At 44.3% G+C, this 24,584-nt stretch overlaps 1 protein-coding gene across 4 annotated transcripts in view; it reads left to right on the top strand.

The window, feature by feature from the left end:
* Positions 1 to 24,584, top strand: part of MAP3K3 (mitogen-activated protein kinase kinase kinase 3) — a 77,542-nt gene that overhangs the window by 24,427 nt on the left and 28,531 nt on the right. For all 4 annotated transcript variants that reach the window (XM_050764956.1, XM_050764954.1, XM_050764957.1 and 1 more), the window contains 4 exons: positions 717 to 757; positions 8,270 to 8,369; positions 15,502 to 15,615; positions 23,119 to 23,239. In XM_050764956.1, the coding sequence (XP_050620913.1) occupies positions 717 to 757; positions 8,270 to 8,369; positions 15,502 to 15,615; positions 23,119 to 23,239 (376 nt within the window). The remainder of the gene's footprint in view (positions 1 to 716; positions 758 to 8,269; positions 8,370 to 15,501; positions 15,616 to 23,118; positions 23,240 to 24,584) is intronic.

Genomic DNA, 24,584 nt, shown 5'->3' with positions numbered 1-24,584 from the left:
CTACTCTCTTGCAATTTACAGGCTACTCATCATGGTCATTTTGGAAAAGGCTGGGGACTGTGTATAAGGTCCTACTTTACCACCATTGGGGTAGCTTTGGAAGGGTCGTGGGAAATCAGTGATAGTGGTACCAATGGCAGCAGCAGCAAAAAACAAATATTGCATGTCTATTATGTGTCAGGTATTTTACTTACATTTAGTTGTAAGTTTTACTTACATTTACTTAAGAACTCTGCAAGATATGTTTAGGCTGACTCTACAGGTGGAAAAACTAAGACTCACAGAGGATAAGTAACTTGCTTGTGGTCATATAGCTAGAAAGCGTCAGCAGCAAAATTTCTTTTTGTCTTCAGTCACATCAGCCAACAAGGAAAGATATCCTGATCAGGAGGTGATAGAGTGGGAGGAACTTCCAGAGCCAGTTGTAGAAATAGGGCGTGTATGAAGCTAGAAACAGCATGTCACAGCATAGAAACTGAGCTGGGCAGCCACCTCAGGATCTTACCCTAAGAGCTTTGTTGCCTCTGATGTTAGAACTGGAAGTTTTAACTCATTGGAAAGGAATGCCCATGCCTATCTAGGAAAAGAAGCTGGACCAGGAGCCATCAGGGATGTATGCCTAATGTTGCTAACGGGCTGCTCAAGGCTTTCTTGGGAATGGCAGGAGTGAAACATTCCAGAGAATTCTCTAACCTGTCTATCATTCTTTTTGGCAGAGTGACGTCAGAATCAAGTTTGAGCACAATGGGGAGAGGCGGTAAGTCTGCCTTCTGATGAGTAGTTGTGTTCATGTATGCCAAACTTCTCAAATAGCATTGAGTTCATGGAAGTCATTCTCCTGTCCTGATCCTATGGGGCCACTGGTTGGGTAGTGGGGTGGATTGGGCATAAAGGGAGGAAAGTTTCACCCTTGTCTTGGCCTGCTAATTGAACCTTGTTCCTATCTTAGCATTGGAAGCCATTTCAACTGCTGATGTTTTACTATTCTGCTCTAGTCTGCTGCTGTGAGGTCTGACATTTTGTTAGGAAGTGAGGACTCCGGCCCTACTCAGAATCATGGCTTTCAGACACACTGACACTGTGTCACCTGTGGGCTTTAGAGGGAGGGCAGGATTCTCCTGTGATATGGTGCCATTACTATTCCCAGTAGAGCAGCCCTGGCTTTGTCCACGTCAATGGTCAGGTTGGTGAATTAGAAGTTTCTTCATGATGTGTCTAGGTCATGGGAAGCTGAACCAAGTCCATCAGTTGTAAAAGATTTTAGCTCCTTTGAGGACATAGGGGGAATTTTTCAGTCTGTGTTCTAAATCTTACCTCATTAGGGAAGTGAAAGTAATGTTACAAAACTCTTCTGTCCTTTTCTCCATTGTCAGTATTTTCGTTATTGTTATTTTTTGTGGGAAGCCAAGGTAGAAGTTCTCAGTAGAAAAAATGTGACTGTACTTAATTTCTTTTTTTTTTTTTTTTTTTTGAGACGGAGTCTCACTCTGTCACCCAGGCTGGAGTGCAGTGGTCGGATCTTGGCTCACTGCAAGCTCCGCCTCCCGGGTTTACGCCATTCTCCTGCCTCAGCCTTCCGAGTAGCCAGGACCACAAGTGCCCGCCACCTCGCCCGGCTAGTTTTTTTGTATTTTTTAGTAGAGACGGGGTTTCACCGTGTTAGCCAGGATGGTCTTGATCTCCTGACCTTGTGATCCACCCGTCTCGGCCTCCCAAAGTGCTGGGATTACAGGCTTGAGCCACCGCGCCCGGCCAGACTGTACTTAATTTCTAAAGTTATTTAAGGAAAACATTCAGAAAGCATACAGAGCTCTGGTCATGGGATATTCGGGACCTTGCGTGTTTGCGCATGTGTGACACATGTACACATAAATGTGCCTTTCAGTGATTTTTCCATTATTTGCCTTTCCCTCTCATTGATATACCCCCCACTCCCACCCCCAGCTTTCCTTTGCTTTGAGCATTTGGACAGGTGAAAAGCATACCCATTGGTATGAGGTCTTCCTACTTTAAGAGTCTCACCATAGGACCTTAGTACCTCCAAACATTCTTGATTCTGGTAGTTCTCTGCAGTTGGTACCTTTCAGCCTGCTTTGCAGCTGACTCCAGAGGAGACCTGTGGCTAGTATTCTCCCTTTAAAATACACATTCACAACCCTACAAGGTTGTCAGAGGCAGCCCGGTGGAAACATTGTGGAAAGTGTGGTCTGCAGAGCCAGGGTCCTTCTGCTCCCATGTGAGTTCCAGGCCTGGAGGGAGGAAGGTCTGAGCTCTGTCCCCAGCTGCTCTTCCTGTGTCCTGCCATTAGCAGAGAAGTTAAATTGTCACTTCATTGTTGCTACTTTTCACACTTTCCAACCTGAGTTTTAAAGGGATGGCCAAACTCAGAGCAATAGAGAGTTTTCAATCAAAAGCTCAATTGTGTTGGAGCCCAATTATGCAGTTAGGCTCTTCTGAATTCCCTGTTCCCAAAGTGGTATGCAGTTACAGTGAGCAGGCTTACACTGAGGAAGTGTGTTTGGTTTCAGAGAAGCTGCCAGGTTGAAACCACAAATATTTAAGGTGGTCAGGCAGGAATGGCCTTCTGAAGCCCTGAGCAGCAGAACATTGCTATCAAGGTTTTGAAAACAGTGCATTATCTTTTTATGGAGCTGTTTTCAGAGCCATGGCATTTCAGTGTTTGCGTACTATGTGTGGAATTGAGGACTTAATGAAGTTGGTGCAGGGAAGCCAACAGAGTTAGTACTCTGTGCCACATAGCTCTAGTTTCATGTATTTCATGTCAGGATTTTGTAGAGAATGTCATTGTGGGCATTTTTAACTTTTTACCGGGAATATGGGTAGTATTTATCTAAATGTAGGCCCTTATAGAATTAGAATTCACAGAAAAGAGGAAGGAAGTCATGACTTTTCGCACTTATCCATGACAGGTATTCATTCTGATGGGCTGACTTTCCCTTTGCTTTGAGACTATGGGGACCAGACCCCTGACTGTCCTCCCTCTTGGCCCCAGGAGGGCTGGGGAGAAGGATTGTAGATTAAGATCTCCTTCCCTTTGGAAACGTTAATGACACACTGATGGGGGTGGTTGCACAGGTGTTAGACCTCTCTTTGAAGCACTGGCCTAAAAATGCCTGTTATTCAATAGGATGGCAGCAGTTTAGATCTTACCTAATCTGGAAGTCCTGGCCTCTGATCTTGATCAGACTTTCAAGCTGCTTTTGTGGGTTTTGAATGGCTCATTGCCAGGCCAAATGCAGAAGAATTTATTTCTGATCGTGATCCTTTTTCAATAGTGTGCTAGGGACATCTGATTGGACTTCTGGTATTTTATCCAGAAAGGCTGGACCCTTTTGAACTGTTGCTGAGGCCTTGAAGGAGGAGGGGTATGATTTGCTATTAGGAATTAATAGAAAGCTATCCTTTCAAACGGCTTCAGAAAACACCTCTATCTAGAGAATCCATCTAGATAGCACCTAACAGTATCACTGCTTAGGACAGTTGATTTGGAAGAAAAAAATATAAGAATTACAGTCTGGGCCAGGCATGGTGGCTCATGCCTGTAATCCCAGCACTTTGGTAGGCTGAGGCAGGCAGATAACAAGGTCAGGAGTTCAAGACCAGCTTGACCAATGTGGTGAAACCCTGTCTCTACTAAAAATACAAAAATTAGCCGGGCGTGGTGGCTGGCGCCTGTAGTCCCAGCTACTCGGGAGGTTAAGGCAGGAGAATCACTTGAACCCGGGAGATGGAGGTTGCAGTGAGCCGAGATTGAGCCACTGCACTCCAGCCTGGGGGACAGAGTGAGACTCCATCACCAAAAAAAAAAAAAAAAGGATTATAGTCTGAATGGATTTCCTAGTGGAGGTGAAACTAATTTGGTTAGCAGTATGATTTCCAAAAATGAAAGGTGGTGATGGACAAAGGAAAAAAACATGAAGGAATTATCTTCTTGAGATGTTAAGCTTTGCGTGAAGGATAGATTATGGTTTATATTAATAGTCTATCAATGTTGCCCAATAGAACTTTCTGCTATAATGGAAATATTCTTTTTTTTTTTTTTGAGACGGAGTCTCGCTCTGCCGCCCAGGCTGGAGTGCAGTGGCCGGATCTCAGCTCACTGCAAGCTCCGCGTCCCGGGTTCTCGCCATTCTCCTGCCTCAGCCTCCCGAGTAGCTGGGACTACAGGCGCCCGCCACCTCGCCTGGGTAGTTTTTTTGTACTTTTTAGTAGAGATGGGGTTTCACTGTGTTCGCCAGGATGGTCTCGATCTCCTGACCTCGTGATCCACCCGTCTCGGCCTCCCAAAGTGCTGGGATTACAGGCTTGAGCCACCGCGCCCGGCTGTATAATGGAAATATTCTATATCTGTGCTATCCAGTACACATATGGCTACTGTACATGTGGTTAGTGAGCACTTGAAATGTGGTTGGTGAGACAGAGGAACGTTCTTCTTTTAAGACAGGGTCTCTGGGCCAGGTACAGTGGCTCATGCCTGTAATCCCAGCACTTTGGGAGGCTGAGGCAGGAAGATCACCTGAGGTCAGGAGTTCGAGACCAGCCTGGCCAACATGGCGAAACCCCGTCTCTACTAAAAATACAAAAATTATCTGGGTGTGGTGGCGCACATCTGTAGTCCCAGCTACTCGGGAGGCTGAGGCAGGAGAATGGCTTGAACCCAGGAGGCGGAGCTTGCAGTGAGCCGAGATAATGCCACTCCAGCCTGGGCGGCAGAGCAAGACTGGTCTCAAAAAAAAAAAAAAAGAAAAAAGACAGGGTCTCTGTTGTCCAGGCTGGAGTACAGTGGCATAATCATGGAGCCTCCACCTCCTGGGCTCAAGCAGTCCTCCTAACTCAACCTCCCAGGTGCCTGGGACAACAGGCACTCTGCCATAGCCAGGTAATTTTTGTAGAGACAGGGTTTTGCCATGTTGCCCAGGCTGGTTTTAAACTCCTGGACTCAAGCGATCTGCCTGCCTTGGCCTTCCAGAGTTCTGGGATTACAGGCATGAGCCACTGTACCTGTTCAGGAACCAATTTTCAGTTTAATCAATTTAAATTTAAATAGTCATATGTGGCTAATGGCTGCCATATTGAATAGTGCAGATACAGTTCTAGATGATGAAGGCTTTTATACTTCTCACCGATTTGAGCCAACCTGTCACAGAAGAACATGAAAGAAATTATCTGGTCAGATTTTATTAAAACCCAATGGTTTAGATCCCTCTCTCTTGTGGCTTATTGCTTCTTCCTCTGGTTACACCACTTCCCACTCTGGGGGAGCAGGGAAGATGAGAAAGAACCACACTCTTCTTCCTCTCAGCATGGAAGAGGACAAGAACTGTGCAGACCCATGGCTGAATACTGCCTGCTCCAACACACACTAGTCTGATTTTATCCTGCCTAGGTTTACTAAGAGATGAAGGTTGTTTTAATAGGCATTTCTCTAGTCACAATGAGCATCTTTTCATATGTTTTATTAGCCACTTAAAATTCTTCTGTGAATTGTCTAATCTTTTGCCTTTTCTATTGGATTGTCTTTTATTGATTTTTTACAAGTATTTTCTCAAAGTTTGATATTTAACTTTGTTGATGGTTTATTTTGAAATCAGAAATTTATTTATTTATTTATTTATTTATTTATTTATTTATTTGAGACGGAGTCTCGCTCTGTTGCCCAGGCTGGAGTGCAGTGGTGTGATCTCAGCTCACTGCAACCTCCGCCTCCTGGGTTCAAGTGATTCTCCTGCTTCAGTCTCCCAAGTAGCTGGGATTACAGGGCATGTGCCACCACACCCAGGTAATTTTCAAATTTTTAGTAGAGATGGGGTTTTTTTTTTTTTTTTTTTTTTTTTTTTTTTTTTTTTTTTGAGACGGAGTCTCGCTCTGCCGCCCAGGCTGGAGTGCAGTGGCCGGATCTCAGCTCACTGCAAGCTCCGCCTCCCGGGTTCACGCCATTCTCCTGCCTCAGCCTCCCGAGTAGTTGGGACTACAGGCGCCCGCCACCGCGCCCGGCTAGTTTTTTGTATTTTTTAGTAGAGACGGGGTTTCACCGTGTTAGCCAGGATGGTCTCGATCTCCTGACCTCGTGATCCGCCCGTCTCGGCCTCCCAAAGTGCTGGGATTACAGGCTTGAGCCACCGCGCCCGGCCGAGATGGGGTTTTGCCATGTTGGCCAGGCTAGTCTTGAACTCCTGACCTCAGATGATCCACCCACCTCAGCCTCCCAAAGTGCTGGGATTACAGGCATGAGCCATCATGCCTGGCTTGTCTTCTGTATTTTATGTTATGGTTAGGAAGACCTTCTCTTTCTCTCTCTCTCTCTCTCTCTCTCTCTCTCTATAAAAATATATATATATATATATAAATATATATATATATATATAAAATATATATATATATTTTTTAGACAGAGTCTCATTCTGTCGCCTAGGCTGGAGTACAGTGGCATGATCACAGCTCACTACAGCCTTGACTTCCTGGGCTCAAGTGATCCTCCCACCTCAGCCCCCCAAGTAGCTGGAACTATAGGCATGTGCTGTCACACCTGGCTAATTTTAAAAAAATTTTTAGTAGACAGGAGCGCTCACTATCTTGCCCAGGCTGCTCTGGAGCTCCTAGCGTCAAGCGAGCCTCCTACCTTGGCCTCCCAAAGTGCTGAGATTACAGGTGTGAGCCATCATGCTTGGCCCCCAAGATTTTTTTTTGATTCTGTATTTTCTTATATAAATTTGAGAGTACGTATGTGTATGAGTTTCTTTCTGATATTCTTTTCTGTTTCATTTGTCTCTGATTATTTTTAATCATCTATGTTCTAGAGTATTAGGTTGAAACCATATAAAATTGCCGCTTTTGTATATCAAAAGTGGTTGGCCATCAGTAGTCTCATATAGTTCCACCTAATACATTCGTTAAAACTTTTTATTGGCCAAGCATGGTGGCTTACACCTGTAATACCAGCAGTTTGGAAGGCTGACGTGGGAGGATTGCCTGAGATCAGCCTGGGCAACTTATTGAGGCCCATCCCTACACAAAATAAAAAATTAGCCCCTGCATGCCAGTAGTCCCAGCTACTTGGGAAGCTGAGGCAGGAGGATTGCCTTAGCCCCAGAGGTTAAAGCTGCAGTGAGCCGTTACCATGCCACTGTACTCCAGCCTAGGTGACAGAGCGAGACTGTTTCCAAACAAACAAACAAAAAAACCCACAACTTTTTATTATGGAAATTTCAAGCACCCTCAAAAGTAGACAGAGTATTAAACTGAACTCCCATGGACCTGTCACCCAGCTTCAACATTACTAACATTTTCCCAATCTTTTTTTTTTTTTAATCAATTCCCACTTTTAAATTTTGCTGAAGTATTTAATAACAAATCATATTTTACACCTCTTTGGATGAGTCCTTACTCTACCTTATATTTGTAGAAATTGTTCTTCAAACTGACCTAATGAGTCTCTCCAGACAAGCTTCAATATCAATACTATTTACATGCACAGGTATGACACTGGTTAAGAAAACTGATCAGGCATATCACCAACTCAAGGGGGAATTCCTGTGACTCTGTAGTAGAAAATCTTAATTCTGAGGAAAATCAGTATGGAGATTTTTATGGCATCTCAAAGATGAACAATGGAAAAGACCTTTCAAGTCTTAGAGTTGAGTCCCTTAGGAGTTGAGGCCATGTTTTCAGTACTGCTACTCCAGTCTCTATGTTTTCTAGCTTATTTCCTAAATAACTTTTTTTTCTTTCAACTTTTAAGTTCTGGGTTATGTGTGTAGGATATGCAGGTTTGTTACATAGTTAAACGTGTGCCGTGGTGGTTTGCTGCACAGATTAATCTATGACCTACGTACTGAGCCCAGTATGCTTTAGCTATTCTTCCTGATGCTCTACCTCCCCAAGTCCCAACAGCCCCACTGTGTATTGTTCCCCTTCCATGTATCTGTGTGTTCTTGTAGTTGGAACATAGTTTTTAAACCTAGTGGCCTCTTCTGTCATTGGCAGAAGAGTCTAAGCTGAAGTGGTAGATGAATGGTTGGGACTGAGCAATAGTTGTGGGTACTGTTGTCAAACCTGATAGATGCTTAGAGGGTGAAAGGTAACAGTAGAGAAGAGGAAAAAAGGAAACAGTCGGGAAAAGGCAAACTGAGTGAAAGAAAACAGAGAATCCTATGTTGAGAAGAAAGGAAGAATATACTCAGACCATTGCTTTTTAAACCCTACATTTTAAGTGTACAGTTAACCAACCTTTCTTTCTGTTTCTTTTCAGAATTATAGCATTCAGCCGGCCTGTGAAATATGAAGATGTGGAGCACAAGGTGACAACAGTATTTGGACAACCTCTTGATCTACATTACATGAACAATGAGGTAAGAAGGCAGATGGATGGGGCAGGGGCAAAAGGGGCAGATGCCTACCTTTTTTCTCTCTGTTTAACAGAGCCTTTAAAGTTTGTTCCTCTAATATCATCTGCAGGTTTTCATTTTCTAGACCCCCTTTTCTTAATTCCAACAACTCTGGGATTTCTGTTTTTTACTAAGTGGGAGATTACTCAGCCATCTCAGCCATCTCCATTCCCCCTACTCATTCAGTGCAGATAGCTCTAATATTCTGTGGTGGAATCAGGTATAGTACCAGGGCTAGGGCTTATATTGTCTGCTTTACATTTTGTAGGAGTATCTTATTTTTTTTCTCCCAGCACAGCCTTAACAAGAAGCAGAGGGTTTAGCAGGGGCTAGGGAGGTGTGAAAAACCAGTGAGTAGGTCATCTATTACAGTCATAAATGCCGGCTTCTTCTCTCAGAGTTTCGTTTGATCGGAGCTTGTTTCAAATGTTAGCACCTGCTCGAATAAGTTCTTTAACTCCTCCTCCTCCTCACTCCACCCCAAGAGTCCTTATTTATTTCTACTTTGAATATCACCCAGGAAGGAATTCTTTTGAATGTCAGTTTTTGGGCTGCTTTCCCAGCTCCAAGAAGAATATTAAAGGCTACAGTCAGCTTAGGCTGGTGCTTTGCAGTGTATTTATGCTGAGTAAAGAACGTGTACCTTGAGGAAATTGAGTAGGGGTGCAAGACAAGAAAGCTGGGCAACATCATGACCCTTTGAGAGGCAGATCATCACTGTGTAGTTTTATTTTCTTTGATGAGGAGTTAAAATTTTTCTTTTAGTGAAGACTTTTCTGAATGGTTTAGTACTCTTCTTTTCAGTTAATATTTCCATTAAGAATTCCTGATGTTTCTTTATTCTAAAGCCAAATATAAATCATTGTTATTATTTTAGTTCATACATGTCTTAACATACTCTACTAGTGTTAGTGATCGGGAGTTGACTAACTTACATTTGATTAATTTAAAATCCCTCAATTCTGTTCTTCTGTTTGCCCTTTAAACCCTGCACTGTCAGGATCTGAGAATCCCAAATGAAAAATCTACTGAGATTTAATTTTATTTATTTATGTCTTTGTAATTATAGCTTTATTGAGATGAAAAATTTATTGTCTAAAAGTATACCATTCAGTAGTTTTTAGTATGCTGATAGAGTTGTACAACCAACACCACTATCTAATTCCAGAACATTTTCTTTTTTTTCTGAGACAGAGTCTTGCTCTGTTGCCCAGGCTGGAGTGCAGTGGCGCAAACATGGCTCACTGCAAACCTTGACCTCCTGCACTCAAGCGATTCCCCCGCCTCAGCCCCCCAAATAGCTGGGACTACAGGCACACACCACCACACCCAGCTAATATTTTTGTATTTTTTATGGAGACAGGGTTTCACCATGTTGCCCAGGCTGGTCTCAAATTCCTGAGTTCGAGCAATCTGCCTGCCTCAGCCTCCCAAAGTGCTGGGATTACAGGCATGAGCCACCGTACCTGGCCTCCAGAACGTTTTTATCACTCCAAAGAGAAACCCTGTACCCATTAGCAGTTATTTCCCTTTCTCTCCTCTTCCCAGCGCTTGGTAAGCACTTATCTTTCTGTTTCTTTTGATTTACCTATTCTGAACATTTCATGTAAGTGGAATCATACAGTACGTAACCTTTTTTGTCTGGCTTCTTTGATTAAGCATATGTTTTCAAGGGTCATCTGTACATGTTGTCAGTATGTCATTCTATTTTATGGCTGAATAATAAATATTCCATTTATGGTTTTACCACATTTTGTATATCTGTTCATCTGTTGATAGACATTTGGGTTGTTTTCATTTTTTGGTTATTAAATAGTGCTGCTATGAACATTTGTGTACAAGTGTTTACATGAATATATGTTTTCAATTCTATAAGGTATATACCTAGGCGTCGAATTATTGGGTCATAAGATAAAACTCTAACTTTTTGAGGAACTGCCCAGCTTTTCTATAATGGTTGCACAATTTTACAGTCCCACTAGCGACTTATGAGTTTATTAGTTTATTCACACTCTGCTGTAAAAAACTGCCCGAGACTGGGTAATTTATAAAGGAAAGAGATGGCCAGGCACAGTGACTCAGCCTGTAATCCCAGCACTTTGGGAGGCTGAGGTGGGCAGAGCACGAGGTCAGGAGTTCAAGACCAGCCTGGCCAACATGGTGAAACCCCATCTCTGCTACTAATATAAAAATTACCTGAGCATGGTGGCGCACACCTATAGTCCCAGCTACTCAGGAGGCTGAGGCAGAAGAATCACTTGAACCTGGGAGGTAGAGGTTGCAGTGAGCCGAGATTGTGCTACTATACTCCAGCCTGGGCAACAGAGTGAGACTCCGTCTCAAAAAAAAAATTAAAATAAATAAATAAATAAATAAATAAATAAAGAGGTTTAATTGACTCACAGTTCAGCATGGCTGGGGAGGCCTAACAAACTTACAGTCATGACAGAAGGGAAAGCAAACACGTCCTTCACATGGCGACAGGAGAGAGAAGGGCCAAGCAAATGGGGAAAAGCCCCCTATAAAACCATCAGATCTCATGAGAACTTACTCACTATCAGGAGAACAGCAGCATGGGGATAACCACCCCCATGATTCAGTTACCTCCCACCAGGTCCCTGCCATGACACATGGGGATTATTGGAACTACAATTCAATATGGCATTTGGGTGGGGACACAGCCAAACCATATCAGTGAGGGCTACAGTTTCTCCACCATCCTTACCAACATTTGTTATTTTCTTTTTTTTAATAGCCATCCTAGTGGGTGTATGTCACCGTGATATGTCACTGTGGGTTTTGTTTTTGGTTTTGGTTTGAGACAGGGTTTCACTTTGTTGCCCAGACCAGAGTGCAGTGTGCAATCATGGCTCACTGCAGCCTCGGCATCCTGGGTTCAAGTGATCCCCCCACCTCAATTTCCCCAGTAACTGGGACTATAAGCACATGCCACCACACTGAGCTAATTAAAAAAAATTTGTAGAGATGGGGGGGGGGTCTCACTATTTTGCCCAGGCTGGTCTTAAACTCCTGGCCTCAAGTGATTCTCCTGCCTCAGCCTCCTAGGATTACAGGTGTGAGCCACTATCCCTAGCTTACTTTTTTTTTTTTTAATTTAACTGCCTTCCCAACCATTCATTGTTATTTAACTCCCTTCCCAACCATTCCTTTTTTTTTTTTTTTTTTTTTTTTGAGACGGAGTCTGGCTCTGTCGCCCAGGCTGGAGTGCAGTGGCTGGATCTCAGCTCACTGCAAGCTCCGCCTCCCGGGTTTGCGCCATTCTCCTGCCTCAGCCTCCCGAGTAGCTGGGACTACAGGCGCCCGCCACCTCGCCCGGCTATTTTTTTGTATTTTTTGGTAGAGACGGGGTTTCACCGTGTTAGCCAGGATGGTCTCGATCTCCTGACCTCGTGATCCGCCCGTCTCGGCCTCCCAAAGTGCTGGGATTACAGGCTTGAGCCACCGCGCCTGGCCTTTCCCAACCATTCTTATTTATTCCCACTTTGAATGTCACCCAGGAAGAAATTCTTTTGCAATATAATATGATTTGCAGAACATTCTCCCATTCCATAAGTAGTTTTGAGATTTTATTTTAAATATGTACTGTTTTTGGCCAGGTGCGGTGGTTCATGCCTGTAATGCCAGCACTTTGGGAGGCAGAGGCGGGCAGATCTTTGAGCTCAGGAGTTCAAGACCAGCCTGGACAACATGGTGAAACCTCATCTCTACAAAAAATACAAAAATTAGTCAGGCGTGGTGGCTGAGGCAGGAGGATCACTTTAGCCTGGGAGGCGGAGGTTGCTGTGAACCGAGATCGTGCACCTGCACTCCAGCCTGGGCAACAGAGGGAGATACTGTCTCAAAAAAAAAAAAAAAATCTTGTATTATAAATTGGGAACTGTGTAAGTTAATTGGACTTTTGCTTGATTTTGTGTTTACCATACATGTATAAAATCTGGCCAGGCATGGTGGCTCACTCCTGTAATCACAGCACTTTGGTAGGCTGAGGCGGGCAGATTACTTGAGGTCAGGAGTTCAAGACCAACCTGACCAATATGATAAAACCCAGTCTCTACTGAAAAAAAAAAAAAAAAAAAAAAAAATTAGTGGGGAGTGGTGGTGCATACCTGTGACCCAGCTACTCTGGAGGCTAAGGCAGGAGAATCGCTTGAACCCAGGAGGTGGACGTTGCAGCGAGTTGATTTTTTTTTTTTTTTTTTTTTTTTTTTTGAGACGGAGTCTGGCTCTGTCGCCCAGGCTGGAGTGCAGTGGCTGGATCTCAGCTCACTGCAAGCTCCGCCTCCCGGGTTTGCGCCATTCTCCTGCCTCAGCCTCCCGAGTAGCTGGGACTACAGGCGCCCGCCACCTCGCCCGGCTATTTTTTTGTATTTTTTGGTAGAGACGGGGTTTCACCGTGTTAGCCAGGATGGTCTCGATCTCCTGACCTTGTGATCCGCCCGTCTCGGCCTCCCAAAGTGCTGGGATTACAGGCTTGAGCCACCGCGCCTGGCCTTTCCCAACCATTCTTATTTATTCCCACTTTGAATGTCACCCAGGAAGAAATTCTTTTGCAATATAATATGATTTGCAGAACATTCTCCCATTCCATAAGTAGTTTTGAGATTTTATTTTAAATATGTACTGTTTTTGGCCAGGTGCGGTGGTTCATGCCTGTAATGCCAGCACTTTGGGAGGCAGAGGCGGGCAGATCTTTGAGCTCAGGAGTTCAAGACCAGCCTGGACAACATGGTGAAACCTCATCTCTACAAAAAATACAAAAATTAGTCAGGCGTGGTGGCTGAGGCAGGAGGATCACTTTAGCCTGGGAGGCGGAGGTTGCTGTGAACCGAGATCGTGCACCTGCACTCCAGCCTGGGCAACAGAGGGAGATACTGTCCCCAAAAAAAAAAAAAAAAAATCTTGTATTATAAATTGGGAACTGTGTAAGTTAATTGGACTTTTGCTTGATTTTGTGTTTACCATACATGTATAAAATCTGGCCAGGCATGGTGGCTCACTCCTGTAATCACAGCACTTTGGTAGGCTGAGGCGGGCAGATTACTTGAGGTCAGGAGTTCAAGACCAACCTGACCAATATGATAAAACCCAGTCTCTACTGAAAAAAAAAAAAAAAAAAAAAATTAGTGGGGAGTGGTGGTGCATACCTGTGACCCAGCTACTCTGGAGGCTAAGGCAGGAGAATCGCTTGAACCCAGGAGGTGGACGTTGCAGCGAGTTGATTTGTTTTTTTTTGTTTTTTTTTTTTTGAGACGGAGTCTCGCTCTGTCGCCCAGGCTAGAGTGCAGTGGCACAATCTCGGCTCACTGCAAGCTCCGACTCCCGGGTTCACGCCATTCTCCGGCCTCAGCCTCCCGATTAGCTGGGACTACAGGCGCCCGCCACTGTGCCCGGCTAATTTTTTCTATTTTTAGTAGAGACGGGGTTTCACCATGGTCTCGATCTCCTGACCTTGTGATCCGCCCGCCTCGGCCTCCCAAAGTGCTGGGATTACAGGCGTGAGCCACCGCGCCCGGCCCAACAGCGAGTTGAGATTGTGCCGCTGCACTCCAGCCTGGGCGACACAGTGAAACTCTGTCTCCAAAAAATAATAAGAATAAGAATAAGATCTGACATTTGCTAGGTCCTAGGCAAGGCATACCTTTGCATCTTATGAATCTCTTAATACCAAGTATTCATAACATGCTCCACTTTTTGCAGTGAGTGAGACTTATTTGTACCCTCAGGGACCTTCTATTTAATACTTCACTGGAACGTATGAGTATATTAGTCTGTTCTCACCCTGCTGTAAAAAACTGCCCAAGACTAGGTAATTTATAAAGGAAAGAGGTTTAATTGACTCACAGTTCAGCATGGCCGGGGAGGCCTCAGGAAACTTACAGTCATGACGGAAGGGAAAGCAAACACATCCTTCATATGGCGACAGGAGAGAGAAGTGCCGAGCAAAGGGGGAAAAGCTCTGTGAAAATGGAGGAGGTAGTTTTCAGGTTCTGGTCACTGACTTCGCCCTTAAACAGAAAGATATTAAATCATGCTCTGCACTCTGAATTTGTGTTTTTATTTGTATAATAATTTTCATCCTCTGACCATCCCTCTACCCCTCCTGTTCCTTCTCTGCTTGTTCTATTAATGTCAGCACAATTGGAGATAGAGTGGGACATGATCCTACTTAATTTGGAAAAGAATATGGGGGCTATAACTGTTTGCAATTTGATGCTTTGAAGTAAATGGTATTTTTGGAGAGGAAACTCTTTTCAGAAAGTATCTCACAACAGGGTACTGAGATATGCTACAACATGGATGAACTAAAAAACATTAAGTGAAAGAAGCTAGATGCAAAAGATTGAATCTTTTATGTATGAATTGTATGTGTCTAAATGGAATGAAATGTCCAGAGAAGGCAAATCAGTAGAGATAGAAAGTAGACTAGTGGTTGCCTGGGGCTGGAGGTGGGAAGGAGGAGTGACCATAAATGGGCACGAGATCCTGTTGGAGTTTTGGAAATGTTTTAAAATTGGATTATGATGATGGTTGCACAACTATGTAAAGGTACTACAAATTTTTAAATTGTACATTTAGAGAGAAAAATCTCTATGGTTTCAACTAGATCTTTTAAGACCCCATAGTATCCAATTAGATTGTTTTCCTCTCAACTTATTTTTATTTTTTATTTTTTATTTTTTATTTATTTATTTATTTTTTTTGAGACGGAGTCTTGCTGTGTCACCCAGGCTGGAGTGCAATGGCCAGATCTCGGCTCACTGCAAGCTCCGCCTCCTGGGTTCACGCCATTCTCCTGCCTCAGCCTCCCGAGTAGCTGGGACTACAGGCACCCGCCACCTCGCCCGGCTAGTTTTTTTTTTTGTATTTTTTATTAGAGACGGGGTTTCACCGTGTTAGCCAGGATGGTCTCGATCTCCTGACCTCGTGATCCGCCCGTCTCGGCCTCCCAAAGTGCTGGGATTACAGGCTTGAGCCACCGCGCCCGGCCTATTTTTATTTTTTATTTCTGCAGAGTGAAACATTGAGATAAACTTCTGTTTTATATTATTTCCCTTTTCTGTGTCTTGTATCACAGCTCTCCATCCTGCTGAAAAACCAAGATGATCTTGATAAAGCAATTGACATTTTGGATAGAAGCTCAAGCATGAAAAGCCTTAGGATATTGCTGTTGTCCCAGGACAGAAACCATGTAAGTAGCCCCTGTCATGGTCTGGCAGCTGAAGACAAAGCTTGCTTTCCTTAAGGAACTTGTCTTGCCCCCTTGATAGACGTTTTCATTCCTCAGCCACTGCCAAATTGAGAGCATAAGCACAGCACAGCCCACTTGTCAGCAGCCAGTGAGCATTCTGCATTTGATTTCACCGAATAGCCAGATTGTCAGTGTTAACATTGCATCTAAAGGTTATTTGACTTATGATGAGGGAGGAAGGAAAATACTTTATGATAAAGAATAAAATTCTTGTGCTCTAAATTTATGTTTTTTCAATTAGATTTTGACCCCAACAAGAGAAATTTGATTTGTTTGGCAGAGCCAATTAGAAAGACTGTCAAGGATTTGAGACTGTTATGCTTTATAAACCCAACTCCCACAACTCCTTGCCTTTCCTTTGGGACACTTGTAGGAAACAAACTTTTCCTTTTGTTCAGTGGAAAAAGCCATGGGTTGGGAGCCTCTTATAATTTATCAGCTTCTGCTTTACCCAATGGCAGGCGGTCTGTGGGGTGTCAGAAATGGGGAATTATCACTTACGCACAGTTTCCTCTCCTGAAGGATTCCTGGAGGCCTGCATTTCACAAGAATGCTTGCAATCTGTATCTGTCTTCCAATTACTGATTCCTCTACCAGTTTTCTTCAGATGCATGTTTCTGAAGGTTTCTTGGCACCATTTCCTTTTCTTTATGTGGACAGCCAACATGGCAGCATAACTATGGGTGTAGTGACTAGGACAAAGTTTAGGTGGAATGCTGTGCATGCTGACCATTTCTTTTCTTCATTTTTGAGACAGAGTTTTGCTCTTGTTGCCCAGGCTGGAATGCAATGGTGTGATCTTAGCTCGCTGCAACCTCCGCCTCCTGGGTTCAAGTGATTCTCCTGCCTCAGCCTCTCGAGTAGCTGGGGTTACAGGTGCCTGCCACCATGCCTGGCTAATTTTTGTAGTTTTAGTAGAGACAGGGTTTCACCATGTTGGTCAGACTGGTCTCAAATTCCTGACCTCAGGTGATCCACCCACCTCGGCCTCCCAAAGTGCTGGGATTACAGGCGTGAGCCACAGTGCCTGGCCATTTAAAAATTTTTTTGTAGAGATGGGGTCTCACTATGTTGCCCAGGCTGATCTGGAATTCCTGAGCTCAAATGATCCAACCACCTTAGACTTGCAAAGTGCTGGGATTACAAGTGTGAGGCACTACACCCAGCCTGTGATGAACATTTTTCTATGTTGTAATTATAATTTGTAAGGATGCGTGTTTCACTTGAGTGGATATACCATAATTTAATTAAATAACCATTTTTGCTACTGTTGGGATACTGAAACTGCTCCTGTTTTTTGCATTTATAAACATTACATTTGGCCGGGCGTGGTGGCTTACGCCTGTAATTCCAGCACTTTGGGAGGCCGAGGCGGGTGGATCATGAGGTCAGGAGATGGAGATCATCCTGGCTAACACGGTGAAACCCTGTCTCTACTAAAAATACAAAAATTAGCCAGGCATGGAGGCGGGTGCCTGTAGTCCCAGTTGCTGGGGAGGCTGAGGCAGGAGAATGGTGTGAACCCTGGAGGAGGAGCCGGCAGTGAGCCGAGATCACACCACTGCTCTCCAGCCTGGGTGACAGAGCGAGACTCTGTCTCAGAAACAAATAAAAAATAAAATAAAATAAATAAACATTTACTTTTAAGAGTAACAATGGTAATGTTGGTGATGAAATCTTTTCTCCAGAACTTCCTCACCTAGACTTTAGGTTTCTTAATAAATGGAAGAATCATGATCTAAAATTGCTGTGTGCTCAGGAATCCTCACCTCTAGAACAGTGCTTCTCTAACTATCTGTGGTGAAATACCAGTTTTGTTCTTTTCATTTCCAATCTGTCATGGACTTTTTTTTTTTTTTTTTGAGATGGAGTCTCACTCTGTTGCCCAGGCTGGAGTGCAGTGGTGCGATCTCGGCTCACTGCAACCTCCGGCTCCCAGGTTCCAGTGATTCTCCTGCCTCAGCCTCCTGGGTAGCTGGGATTACAGGCACACGCCACCACACCTGGCTAATTTTTGTATTTTTAGTAGAGACAGGGTTTCACTATGTTGGCCAGGCTGGTCTTGAACTCCTGACCTTGTGATCTGCCTGCCTTGGCCTCCCAAAGTACCGGGATTACAGACATGAGCCACTGCGCCCGGCCGTACCAGTTCATTTTTTAAATACAAAAACGGAGAAGTGAAATAGAAAAATAAACTAGAGGTATATATAAGGCTACAGTTTTCATTAGTAGATTCAATAGACATAAAATCACTCTGCCACATTGCTCTAAAGTTTTTCAGAGGGCCCTCTCCATTTCTTTACTTACATGGTGGAAGAGCAGGACGAGCAGTATACCACAGTATAAGGACTGGCACCAGCCTAAAGATCATACCTTAAGTACACTGCTCCAGGATAAAATATTACCTGGTCTTCATCACCAACGGCCCCAGAAGAGGGATCTTAGAATTATTGTAGTCCTTAGGAAACCTCATCCGGGTTCCTCCACAGTTGGAAAAAATTAGAAGCCAAGCAGAAAGTATAATATTGTCCATGAGGAGAACTTGTGAGTTGTTGTATCATTCTATTCCCCGCAGCTTCGAAGATAACTGAGCTAGAAAATGTCCAGAAGACAAAGTTTTCAAGGAGTTGGAGTCACTTTCATATATGAATAGTGTAAAAGTTTAGAACTCTTGGCTGGACACGGTGGCTCACGCCGGTAATCCCAGCACTTTGGGAGGCTGAGGTGGGTGGATCACTTGAGGTCAGGAATTTGATACTGGCCTGACCAACATGGTGAAACCCTGTCTGTACTAAAAATACGAAACTAGCTGAGCGTGGTGGCATATGCCTGCAATCCCAGCTACTCCGGAGACTGAGGCAGGAGAATTGCTTGAACCTGGGAGGCGGAGGTTGCAGTGAGCTGAGATTGTGCCATTGCACTCCAACCTGGGCGATGAGCGAAACTCCGTCTCAAAAAAAAAAAAAAAGGTTTAGAACTCTTTAGTCAGGACAGACAGCCTAAGCATGTATAATCAGAGTCTTTAGTGCATTTAAGAGCATGGATAATGAAGACACAGATTTATTCACCTAATCTCAATTTGGATGAACTTCTTGAGTGTTGAGCATTATCTTAGAACAAAAAAGAAATCATTTGTATAACAAGTGATAAGCCAGGCTGGGTAACATAGCAAGACCCCCATATCTACACAAGTTTTAAAATCAGTCGTGGTGGCAAATGCCTGTAATTCCAGCTACCTGGGAGGCTGAGGCAGGAGGATCACTTGAGCCAAGGAATTCCAGGCTGCAATGAGCTATGATTGCATCACTGCACTCCAACCTGGATGATTGAGCAAAACCCTGTCTCAAAAAGAAAAAAGATGATATATGTGGCATCTATTATTCTGAAATTGTATAGCTTCAAAGCAGATTTTTAAAAGGGCTTTAATAAATTCATGGATGGCAAAGCTGTAAATTTAATTAAATCACCTCAGATGCTTTCACAGCTATCATAACTATCATGGTCTTCCATGCAAATATCTCTTGGTACCACCATTAAAACAGAGGACTGGACAGGATGCTCTTGGTGATCCAGTGTGCCATTTCTTATCTTACGTTCCCATGTAACAAACTAAAGCAAGCTCTCTCCCCACTTTACCTCCTCCCTGCATCGTTGAATCCACTTGCCAAATCTTTTATTGAGATAATTTGTGGGTAGACTTTTTCCTATCTTCCAGTCACTGAAGTCTTGATACACGTGGTTTCCTGGTAATTTTTCATATTGTTTGTGTTAGCCACAGCACACTTCTACCCAGAGTCCTTTAGTGAGGTTTTCATGGAATGGTCACTGTCTTCTATTTGTTGTCTTTAGAATGTTCTGCTAGCTACACAGTTCATACCTGTGGGCTCTCCTGTCACTCTATATATTCTCAGGCATAGTCCCACCTTCCTCCTTCCTCTCTTTCCCACTTCTGAGTCTTATTCAAGGTGTCCTAAACCCTTTCAGCAACCTTATTTTTATTTACTATACCATTCCCTTTGCCCCCTTAAATTGAGGTTTTCAAAATTTGGCTGAGTATTACAAAGTATCAGTGCTTGGACTCTTATGTCCAGAGGTTCTGTTGGTCTGAGGTGTCAAAAGCTCCACAGGCGGCTGGGCACAGTCGCTCTCCCCTATAATCCCAGCACCTTGGGAGGCCGAGGTGGGCGGATCACCTGAGGTCAGGAGTTCAAGACCAGCCTGACCAACATGGAGAAAACCCATCTCTACTAAAAATGCAAAAAACTAGCTGGGCGTGGTGGCACATGCCTGTAATCCCAGCTACAGGGAGGTTGAGGCAGGAAAATCACTTGAACCCGGGAGGCAGAGGTTGCGGTGAGCCGAGATGGTGCCATTGCACTCCTAGCCTGGGCAGCAAGGGTGAAACTACGTCTCAAAAAAAAAAAATTAGCCGGGCATGCATGGTGGTGCACACCTGTAATCAGGAGGCTGGGGCAGGAGAATCATTTGAACCCGGGAGGCAGGTTCTGTCTCTAATAAAAATACAAAAAATTAGCCGGGCGTGGTGGCGGGCGCCTCTAGTCCCTGCTACTTGGGAGGCTGAGACAGGAGAATGGTGTGAACCTGGGAGGCAGAGCTTGCAGTGAGCCAGATCGCGCCACGGCACTCCAGCCTGGGTGACAGAGCAAGACTCCGTCCCAAAAAAAAAAGCTCCTCAGGCAATTCTTGTGGGCAGCTAGGGTTGAGAACCATTACCTGCAGTTGAGGCATGACTCACTTCTAAGACCTGGCTACTCGAAGTGTCGACCATGTAACAGCAGTGTCAGCATCACCTGGAACCTGGTTAGAAATGCAGGCTCTGAGCTCCACCCCAGACCTACCGAATCAGAATCTGCACTTTAACAAGATTGCAGGTGATTCATATGTACATTAACGTGTGAGAAGCTCTGCTTTGAGACCTTCACTGATTCTCTTCACCTGCTTTCTAACCTGTTGCCACAACCTCAAGCCTTTTATTTTACAAATCTATGCTTGTGCTGGCCATTGAAATTCAGCTTTTAGATTTTTTATTTATTTTATTTTTATTTTCATTTTTTGAGACAGAGTCTTGCTCTGTTGCCCGGGCTGGAGTGCGGTGGCGCGATCTCGGCTCACTGCAAGCTCTGCCTCCCAGGTTCACACCATTCTCCTGCCTCAGCCTCCCGAGTAGCTGGGACTACAGGCGCCCGCCACCACGCCCGGCTAATTTTTTGTATTTTTATTAGAGACAGGGTTCCACTGTGCTAGCCAGGATGGTCTCCATCTCCTGACCTCATGATCCACCTGCCTCGGCCTTCCAAAGTGCTGGGATTTACAGGCATGAGCCACTCCCGGCCTAGCTTTTAAATTTTCTAATTGAGGGCCGGGCGCGGTGGCTCAAGCCTGTAATCCCAGCACTTTGGGAGGCCGAGACGGGCGAATCACGAGGTAAGGAGATCGAGACCATCCTGGCTAACATGGTGAAACCCCGTCTCTACTAAAAACTACAAAAAACTAGCCAGGCGAGGTGGCGGGCGCCTGGAGTCCCAGCTACTCGGGAGGCTGAGGCAGGAGAATGGCGTAAACCCGGGAGGCGGAGCTTGCAGTGAGCTGAGATCTGGCCACTGCACTCCAGCCTGGACGACAGAGCCAGACTTCGTCTCAAAAAAAAAAAAAATTTTCTAATTGAGGGTTTAGATTGTATGTCCTTTGGTACACATTTCAAATTCACGTTGCCATGATTTATTGAATTCCCACTATGTGTAAGGCCCTGCATTCAGGCAGGTGGCAGGGTGCTCATCATTCACCTCTTCTTTGAGTGCAAGGCTGTGGCCCTCCCTTGCCCTTCACTTGCCTGCCTCCCCAGTATGTGGCTTTGACTGTTGTTTCCTTTTTGACCCTTAGCAGAGAGCTATTGCACATTGGAGGCTTCAGCAAGAACATTCACTTCCCCTTGGTTCTGACTTCCCGTTAGAGCAAGGCAGTTTTTCAAGACAACCTGCATGTGATAAGTCTGGCAAGGGGACTACGGGAGGTTGCTTGGCAGCTGAACTCTCCCCTGAGAGCGGGAAACCTTTTTCCTGGAGGACAGGATATAGAGTTTGTTTAGATCAGACTTTTTTTGTTAGGGGGAGGTAGAGGAGATAGAGGAGCAAGTAGAAACTTTGAACCAACTTGTTTAAATCCTGAGCTCTCACCCCCGCTCTCACCAGTGCCCTGCTTATTTGTAATCACATCCTGACATCACTTGATTACCTCCAGGGTTTAGTTTTAAGCTTTCTCGGTGCAAAGGCCCCCCTTTGTTGCTTAGTTTTCTCTGTGGTGGCTGGACTGGGCCGGGTGGAAAGAGTGAGTGGGTGCTGGGAGGATTGCTGACCCTCGTCTCAGGCCCTTGACCTCTGTCTGGCAGAATGGTACTTATGATAGCTTTTCTCAATTGAACATGATCCTGAGATGATTTACATGTAAACCCTGGAATCTTCTTTTTTTTTTTTTGATACGGGGTCTCGCTCTGTCGCCCAGGCTGGAGTGCAGTGGCCAGATCTCAGCTCACTGCAAGCTCCGCCTCCCGGGTTCACGCCATTCTCCTGCCTCAGCCTCCCAAGTAGCTGGGACTACAGGTGCCCGCCACCTCGCCTGGCTAATTTTTTGTATTTTTTAGTAGAGACGGGGTTTCACCGTGTTAGCCAGCATGGTCTCGATCTCTGACCTCGTGATCTGCCCATCTCGGCCTCCCAGAGTGATGGGATTACAGGCTTGAGCCACCGCGCCTGGCCTCTGGAATCTTCTTAATGTTCAGGTAGTGATTATGGTTGGGAAAAAGAAGCATATTGAGCTACTTTTAAACATACATATATAAGCTGGGCATGGTAGCATGTACCTATAGTCTCAGCTAACCTGGAGGCTGAGGTGGGAGGATCCCTTGAGCCCAGGAGTTTTGAGTCCAGCCTGGGCAACATAGCAAGACTCTGTGTCAGTCAATCAACCAATAAGATTACATACATATATAGCAACCAGAATTTTGTTGGGGAGGCAAGTTGCCATCATTCATTTTCTATTCTGACTCCCTCTTCTGCAGAAATAATTTTCTGCTACTCTTCCTAAACTCTCTGAAGAATTTTATGAGAGGGTATTTACAGCTCTCTTTTGTTTTGCAGATTATTACAGGAATGCCTGTTATTCCTCCATGTCTGGATCATCACCTGTTAAACTGGGGCGCTAGGTCTCAGCGCTCATATATCATTGAAGTTGTAAAACTACATTGAGCAAATAGTGGTTTGCGGAGACAAATAGAGGAGTCAGATTTGGGGGAAAGCTGGGTAACTCATGTATTAAAAGCATGAAGGTGGCTGAGCGTGCAGGGAGTCCTTAGGAAAAGGGTGAGAAGGCCTTGATAGGCCTGACTGTGTAAAGATTTAGCTTGGCCTTTTCCCTCTTCTTTTACAGAACAGTTCCTCTCCCCACTCTGGGGTGTCCAGACAGGTGCGGATCAAGGCTTCCCAGTCTGCAGGGGATATAAATACTATCTACCAGCCCCCCGAGCCCAGAAGCAGGCACCTCTCCGTCAGTGAGTATTTCACCCCTTTTTTCTCGCCCTCTATTTTATCTGCCCACATTTTAAAAAAGCAACAAGTATTTGTTAATTAAATAATCATCAAATATTTATTGACTATTACTCCGTGTGGAGTAATCCTCTATGCCTTTATTTAGAGAGGAAGGGCAAAGAAATAACTGGGATGGTATCCTGACTCTCAAGGAACTTAAAATATAGTGATGTAGTAGTGTGATTAAATTCCTTTAAAACATTCCTGAAAAAATGATCGCCTCAGACATCTACTTGAAGACTTCCAGCTGTGTTACACTCACTTTTGACCATTCTTGTGAAGAATAGAGACTTATAAAGTTAGGAGTCAGGTCTAAGTTTGAATTTTAACCTTAAACCTCTTGCTTATGATTCCCGAGAAGTCTTTATACTTCAGGGAAGATGCTGACCAATGAAACTTTTGAGAGAGTCAAGCTTAGTTGTCTGGGAAGGAAAGGAGACTGTTGACATAGTACAGTCATTTATCTGTATTTGTAGGAGATTGGTTCCAGGACTCCTGTGGATGCCAAGATTTGTGGATGCTCAAGTCCCTGAAATAAAATAGTGTAGTATTTGCATATAATTTACCCACATCCTCCCTTATAGTTTAAATCATCTCTGGTTATTTATAATACCTAATATGATGTAAATATTATGTAAATAGTTCTTATGCTAAATTTTTATTTGTATTTTTTTTGCTATTGTTATTTTTTTTTATAATTTTCCACATATTCTCAATCTATGGTTGGTTGAATCCACAGATGCAGAACCTGCAGCTATGGAGGGCCAACTGTATATAAAACCCTCTGCTAACTAGTCAGAAAGCTCTGTGGCTGCTACTAGTCCTTCCCAGGACAGGAATCTAAATCAGGCCTGTGAATTATTACTAGTTAATCCAGGATTCCTGTGGATCCCACTTTTGAGAGTCTGGGGAGAAAGCCCATTTCTTGAATTGTGAAACTTGTATCAAAAGGGAAATCTGGCCTTATCAAACATCGTGTTGAGCCTGCTGCCTTAATGTTGTGGAGACCCCTGCTGCTGCTAGAAAGCCAGCTTTGCCTTATCCATATAGGTAGGATTGCTTCAAATTGAACTGTCCTCTGAAAATCCTGAGCTGAGCTTGAGAGATCTAAGCACTGTTTCTGAGTTTGTCTGTTTGCAATATGCCTTATGAGGGAGTTGCAGGAAAAATATGTTGCCGAGGTACTGACTTTGCCTTATTGAGTAACTTCTAGAATCCAGGCAAGTACTGGTACTAAGTATTGCCAGGCTGAAAGTCTGTATATGCATTTCATATTTCTGTAGATAATTGGGGGATGTGTTGGTTGAG

Source organism: Macaca thibetana, chromosome 16, assembly GCF_024542745.1.
Source record: "Macaca thibetana thibetana isolate TM-01 chromosome 16, ASM2454274v1, whole genome shotgun sequence".
In the NCBI taxonomy this organism is placed as follows: domain Eukaryota; kingdom Metazoa; phylum Chordata; class Mammalia; order Primates; family Cercopithecidae; genus Macaca; species Macaca thibetana.
This window is presented reverse-complemented; position numbering and strand designations above follow the sequence as displayed.